The sequence below is a fragment of the Aulonocara stuartgranti genome (assembly GCF_965226115.1).
Source record: "Aulonocara stuartgranti genome assembly, chromosome: 23".
NCBI classification, from domain to species: Eukaryota; Metazoa; Chordata; class Actinopteri; order Cichliformes; family Cichlidae; genus Aulonocara; species Aulonocara stuartgranti.
In genome coordinates, this window is record NC_138958.1 from 48,878,524 (window position 1) to 48,885,837 (window position 7,314).

Here is a 7,314-nt window from a genome sequence, read left to right on the forward strand (position 1 = left end):
GCTGAAGATAAAACAGAAAAACATGAAGGTGGTTTTATAAAAATATTCTACAGTAGATCAAAAACGAAAGAAAACCATTAATCGACATATGAACATTACCTCTGAAGTTACAGCGGTTTTATGACAGACACAGCGTTTTGCAATTTGCATAATTTTAAAAAGTTTAAATTTGTTCAGAAGCCTGTTGAACGGCAGAAATTAGGTTTTCTTTTCGGAAGTAAGTAAAAGGAAAAAAACAGCGGCCGACAGCGCTGTAAACAACGGTAGACTTGTGCGTAACAAGCAAGCGAATAATGCAGAAAACAGATTTTTAGACAGGAAACTGTGTGTGTGTGAGAGAGAGAGAGCTGTGCATGACGTGTGATTTTATCCTGGTGGAAGCAAAACAGCAAAAGTCAGAGTGAGTTCATGACGATGTTTATGTGAAGCGCAGTTTGGATCTTCTTTTGCTGCTGGTTCAGTCAATATTGTTTGGAGAGAGATAAAACTAACAGCTTTAGAATCAGCGTAAAAAGGACGTAAACACAAAGCTCGGAGCCGCCGAAACATCAGAATCAGCGAGCTGTCGGCTTTCAGCCCCGACCGTGTCCGTGCCATCGGGTGAGAAAGGCGACATCTCACTGATTCTGATGTGTCGGCGGCTCCGAGCTTTGTGTTTACGTCTTTGTGCAGAATCCGTGTTCCTGCTCTCATTTACTGTTTCAGCTGTTTGGTGGTTGTTAAAGTTTTGTGAGGTTTAACCTGAGATTCTGGCGTTGGTGCAAAATGCAGCTGCTCGCATTTTAACAAGAACTGGGAAATTTGAGCACATTACCCCTGTTCTGAGATCTCTTCACTGGCTACCTTGTCAGGTTCGAGCAGATTTTAAGGTCCTGCTGCTCACCTACAAGGCTTTAAACGGATTGGCACCTTCATACCTCTCCGACCTTTTACACCTTTATGTTCCATCTCGTGCTCTCCGATCTCAGGACTCTGGTCTTCTAAAAGTTCTTAGAGCCAGAAAAAAGACAATTGGAGAGCTTTTTCTTTTCATGCCCCGTTTCTGTGGAACAACCTCCTACAAGATATTCGGCAGGCTGCTCTGTGGAGGTTTTTAAAACCAAGTTGAAGACACATTTGTTCACCCGATCCTACATGTCTTAATTCTATGGCTTTTAGTTTTTACATTTTTATTGTTTTTAACTTGTATTGTGTCTTTTCCCTGTATTGCTATGTATCGCTTTTATTTAATTTATCTCTTTAGTTGTACAGCACTTTGTTTGAAAGCGCTTTATAAATAAAGTTATTATTATTATTATTATTATTACAAGGTCCACGTTTACGGGAACATCTGCCACAGATATGGGAGAATATTTGATTTCTATTGTAGACAGAAGCCACGGGTGTGTTCAGTCAAACGTTTAGAATAAACTTTGGTCTATAAATGTGTTTCATGATTTATTTTTAACTCCAACTGCTTATTTGTACTATGCTTTCATTTCAGAGTGCAATGAGAAATAAAAAGGATATTTTCAATAAAACTGTCATGATCCTGGGTCTGTGACTCAGTGTTTTCTGTTTTGTATTGTTAATCTTTGATTTCATGATGTATCTTTGTTTATTCTTACGTTTTGGTTCTGTGTTTTGTTGTACCTCTAAGTTCAGTCTTTGTATTTCCTGCTTTGTTGTGAAGGTCCGTGTCTCATGTCAGTGTGTTTAGTTTGCGTTTCCTCTGTCTCGTCTTGTCAATCACTCCCAGCTGTGTCCTCCTTCTGTGTCTCATTCCCTCGTTATCCCTCTGTGTATTTAAACCTTGTGTTTGCCTCTGTTAGTTGCTGGTTTGTCTGCGTATCTGTCAGGGTCCTGGGTCTCCTGAGCTAGTGGTTTCAGTTCTTTGTGATGTTTGTGTTATGTCAGTTTAGTTTGTGAGTTATTCTATGCTTCCTAGGTTTTGATTCCCTGCCCCCCTTGTTTCTCTGTGCACTCTGTTCTGTGTTTAGTCTTCTCTGTCCATTTGTTCTGTCCCTGTGTTGTTGCCTTCTGTGTCTCCCTCTGTGTAACTGTCTATATAGTGATGTGTTGTGGTGCTTTGCTCCCACCCCTTGTGTTCCGTGTTTTCGTCTTCCCTTCGTGTACTTCTTCATATTCGTGTACTATTAGTTTTTAGGTTTTTGCTTAGTTTCCATGCTCACCTTCGCCATTTCTGTTTGTATCACCATGTGATGAATAAACTCACTTGCATCTGAGCTGCCTGCATAAAGGGTCCTTTGATAATTTACACACGGCTCGCAAACCGTGACAAAAACACTGGAAAAATTGGGCTGTTCTAAAACGTTTGACGGGTAGTGTATATATTTAGTTTATATATTTTCTTTATTTATAATAGTTTGTTTTATATTGTAGCAAAGTGTTACTTGGATACTTCTCTATGTGCTTCTTCATGTGCAATTTTGTTGCATTCTGAGCCTTAGAAATTTATTGGTGGTAGTGATGAACTGCTGTTAGAATCAAGTTAAATTCTGATAAATCAGACAATTACCTCTCCAGCTGTTGTTACAGTCTTTGTTTATCGGGTCCTTACAGGGTAAAAGATGACGACACCTAAAGAAATCCTTCTGGGGACTTTGAAGGATTTGGGACGTGATGACTTTGAAGAATTTAAGTGGCATCTGAAGAACAATGGGTCTGTAGAAGGTTTACCAGCAATCCCAGTGAGTGAACTGGAGAATGCAGAGAGGACGGACATAGTGGATCTGATGTTTGATACCTACTCTATCAACACTTTTGAAGTCACTAAAAATCTTTTGGGGAGGATAAACAAGAATGATCTGTTGGAGAATTTAAATAAAACCATCCCAGAACCCACAGGTAAGTCAGGGAATGACTAAACAAAAAATACATAAACAATAAAAACATTAGTTAACATTACACAGGTGCCATTAAAATCCATATAAATAATAAATCCAAAACACTTGCCAACACTTTCAGGAGTGAGAGACTGCAGAAAGCCAACAGTTTATGTTTTATGCATCTGCACAAATAACCTCCTGTGTACACATGAATATCTGCTCTTTGGGTTGGTTTGATTAAAATGGGACCAGCAGCAGGTTTTCTGCCCATTTTACAGATTTATATTGTCAGATTGGTTTTAGAGCTGTTTTATCAACATAAATGAGGCGACAACAACAGTTTGGGACACGTCACAAATATGATCAAAGTGATAGGGTTTCCGAAAGAGACTCAGGCGCAGGCCAGGGTATTCCTTTAAGCGAAGAACAGTGCGTTTATTTACAGTGAACACATTCACCAAGTGGCTACATACAACGTGCAGGGGAAATGGGTCCGGGTCGCCAGGGTCCGTGGGAAACAGGGTTGGGAGAAGGGTGCTCCACACTTTCTGTACAAATGTTCCTCCTCAATCACTCCTCTCAGAATCGGGTTCCAAAAAAACGATACTGATAGCTCAACGATCCAGCGAAGACTAGTGCAGACTCGCCATCTAAGTAGTGCAGTTATCAGCTGGGATCAGCGGCCGGTGCGGTGATGAGCAGGTGTGTGGGCCAGCAGCGGGAGCCCGCAATGAGCGTCGCCGCGGCGAGAGAGAGAGTGAGAGAGAGCAAACAAACCACAAACATATTGCACAATAGAGGATCGACCAGCGGGGCACAGGGACCATGACACAAAGTGCTTTTTCTTAAATCTATTTACTAGTTGAAGGTAAAGTTAAAAAAAATGGCTGCCATTTCTTTCTGCTGTTTGGAGACCCAAACAAAAAAATGCCCACACAGTAAATGCTTTTTATTATGGTTGATAAACAGGACACTAAGGTGATTGGTCAAAGGTTGGAGGAAAGCCACAGTTCTCCTTATTTGACTGAAATCCACCATTTCAGCTTCTGCAGCTTTCTGGGAGAGAGCAGATTTCTCCTGTTTTGGCTTCCTGTTAAATCCAGAATTGAATTCAAAATCCTGCTCCTCACATACAAGGTCTTAAATAATCAGGCCCCATCTTATCTTAATGACCTTGTAGTACCATATCACCCTGTTAGAGCACTTCGCTCTCACACTGCAGGCCTACTTGTTGTTCACAGAGTATTTAAAAGTAGAATGGGAGGCAGAGCCTTCAGTTTTCAGGACCCAAAAAGATAGTTGGGTTTTTTTCTGTTATATTATTGTAGGTTCTTTACCTTACAATATAAAGCACATTGGGGTGACTGTTGTTGTTATTTGGAGGAATTTAAAAAAACAACAACTTGAAATTCTTTCATTTATTCTACATATTTATTCATTACTGGCTCCATAGTGTTGTTTATGTAATATGTGAAATGTTGCTAGTATTGATTTGGTGCTGTATAAATAAACATAATTAAATCAAATGTGTCTCTATAAAACCTGCCCTCAGTTATAACCCAAGTGTCAGGGCTCAATGGCTCATGAAAAGGAATGGAGTCAAGCACAGAACCAAAAAACGGAGGCTGAGTGACTTTTAACAGAAATGTATTTTACTAGATTTCTTGACGGAGAAAGCTGAATCACGGCTAAATTCAACAGCAAGCGAGGTATAATGAGAAGTGCAGAGCTGAGGCCAGAACATAAGCTGAGGCAGGTCAAAGGAACAACAGGGGCAGAATCGGGCGAATAGAAACTATCCAGGATCACTGGAACAAAGGAGATAATAATCAGAGTGGTCCACAGTGTAGTGAATGAGTCCAAGATTTAAAAACTAAGAGGTGTTACGTGGCTGCAGGTGGAGATCAGCTGGAGGAGGAGATGAATTAAATCTGGGTACAGAGTGAGATGTGGGTGCACAGGGAGGCAGGCAGCTGAGGATGGCAGTTTGCAAGAGTGAGTTTTCCCAGCAGTGGCAGGCCAGAATCCTGAGGCGTGACTTATGGCGAGAGTTGGAAGATATATCCAGGTGCCGACTAGGGAACAGGAAAAGAGGGTTACGCGAAACAAGCTGAGGAGCACAAGACAAAATGTGAGGCAGAGAACTGACTGTGCTAAGCACACAATCTGGAGAAGGTTCATTGTGAGTGCTGCTCATAAATACTGCCGGAGTAATTGGCAACAGGTGAGGAGCACGGAGGAGTGAGGAGGGCTCCACCCAGGGGAGGAGAGCTGATGCTGTGGAAAGTTACTCAGACTCACTCGGATCATGACACCAAGAGTCCAGTGAACTGAACACATAACCACAGTAACCAGAATGCAGTTTTCTCATTTGTGTCATTTGCTGTTTATTCATGCAGAGATTCTCACTGAGTGTCAGCTCAAACTCAAGTCAAAATTGAAAAAGAAGTTCCAGTGTGTGCTCGAGGGGATTTCTACAACAGAAAACCCGACCCTCCTGAGTCAGATCTACACAGAGCTCTACATCACAGGGGGAGGGACTGCAGAGGTCAATGATGAACATGAGGTCAGACAGATTGAAACAGCATCCAGGAAATCAGACAGACCAGAAACAACCATCAGACAAGAAGACATCTTTAAACTCCCACCTGGAAGAGATAAACCAATCAGAACAGTGCTGACAATGGGAGTGGCTGGCATTGGGAAAACAGTCCTAACACAGAAGTTCACTCTGGACTGGGCTGAAGACAAAGCCAACCAGGACATCCAGTTCATGTTTCCATTCATTTTCAGAAAGCTGAATCTGCTGAAAGAGGAAAAGTTCAGCTTGGTGGAACTTGTTCATCACTTCTTTACTGAAACCAAAGAAGCAGGAATCTGCAGCTTTGAAGACTTCCAGGTTGTGTTCATCTTTGATGGTCTGGATGAGTGTCGACCTCCTCTGGACTTCCACAAAACTGCAATCCTGACTGACCCTAGAAAGTCCACCTCAGTGGATGTGCTGCTGATAAACCTCATTAGGGGGGAACTGCTTCCCTCTGCTCGCCTCTGGATAACCACACGACCCGCAGCAGCCAATAAGATCCTTCGTGACATTGTTGACATGGTGACAGAAGTCAGAGGGTTCACTGACCCACAGAAGGAGGAGTACTTCAGGAAGAGATTCAGAAATGAGGAGCAGGCCAGCAGCATCATCTCCCACATCAAGACATCACGAAGCCTCCACATCATGTGCTACATCCCAGTCTTCTGCTGGATCACTGCTACAGTTCTGGAGTTTGTCATGAAGAACAAAGAGAGCAAAGATCTGCCTAAGACTCTCACAGAGCTCTACCTACGCCTTGTGCTATTTCACCTACAAACGAAGGACATCAAGTATGATGGAGGAGCTGAGACAGAGTCGTGCAGGAAGATCATTGAGTCTCTGGGAAAACTGGCCTTTGATCAGCTGCAGAAAGGAAACCTGATCTTCTATGAATCAGACCTGACAAAGTGTGGCATCGATATCAGAGCAGCCGCAGTGTACTCAGGAGTGTTCACACAGATCTTTAAAGCTGATGAGTGCCACATGTTCAACAACGTTGTTTACTGTTTCGTCCATCTGAGCATTCAGGAGTTCTTTGCTGCTCTTCATGTCTATCTGACCTTCATCAACTCTGGAGTCAACCTGCTTAAGAAACAATCTCCTCGCTTTAAAATCTTCCAGAAAACACTTACTGTAAAAGACTTCTACCAGAGTGCTGTGGATAAAGCCTTAGAGAGTCCAAATGGCCACCTGGACTTGTTCCTCCGCTTCCTCCTGGGTCTTTCACTGCAGACCAATCAGGATCGCCTATGCATGCTGACACAGACAGGATGTAGCTCACAGACCAATCAGGAAACAGTTCACTACATCAAGAAGAAGCTCAGTGGGAAACTGTCTGCAGAGAAAAGCATCAACCTGTTCCACTGTCTGAATGAACTGGATGATCGTTCTCTAGTGGAGGAGATCCAACAGTCCCTGAGATCAGGACGTCTCTCCACAGATCAACTGTCTCCTGCTCAGTGGTCGGCTCTGGTCTTCATCTTACTGTCATCAGATCTGGATGAGTTCAACCTGAAGAAATACTCCCGTTCAGAGAAGGCATTTTTGAAGCTGCTGCCAGTGGTCAAAGCATCCAAGAAAGTGCTGTAAGTGAATCTATGAACAAATATGTTTAATAATGCTAGATGAATAAAATAATATGTCTCCATTGTTATTCTTCCTCAGGCTGAGAGATTGTAAACTCTCAAAAAGAAGCTTTGAAGCTTTGTCTGAAATTCTCAGCTCCCCATCCAATCATCTGAGAGAGCTGGACCTGAGCTCGAACAAACTGCAGGATTCAGGATTGGATTTGCTGTGTGTTGGACTAAAGAGTCCTGACTGTAAACTTGAAACTCTCAGGTAAGGATACAGACTTTTTGACACTTTTTGACTCTTAAATCTGTAAGTTTATCTTGATGCGGA

The 7,314-nt window shown here is 42.4% G+C and overlaps 1 protein-coding gene across 1 annotated transcript; it reads left to right on the plus strand.

Annotated features, from left to right (window-relative positions):
- Nucleotides 1–2,570: 2,570 nt before the first annotated feature.
- LOC309701280 (NLR family CARD domain-containing protein 3-like) lies at nucleotides 2,571–7,002 on the plus strand (the record flags this gene model as incomplete). Its single annotated transcript, XM_082525373.1, has 2 exons — nucleotides 2,571–2,847; nucleotides 5,228–7,002. 2 exons carry the CDS (start codon nucleotides 2,571–2,573, stop codon nucleotides 7,000–7,002), a joined length of 2,052 nt encoding a protein of 683 aa, XP_082381499.1.
- Between the last annotated feature and the right edge of the window lie 312 nt (nucleotides 7,003–7,314).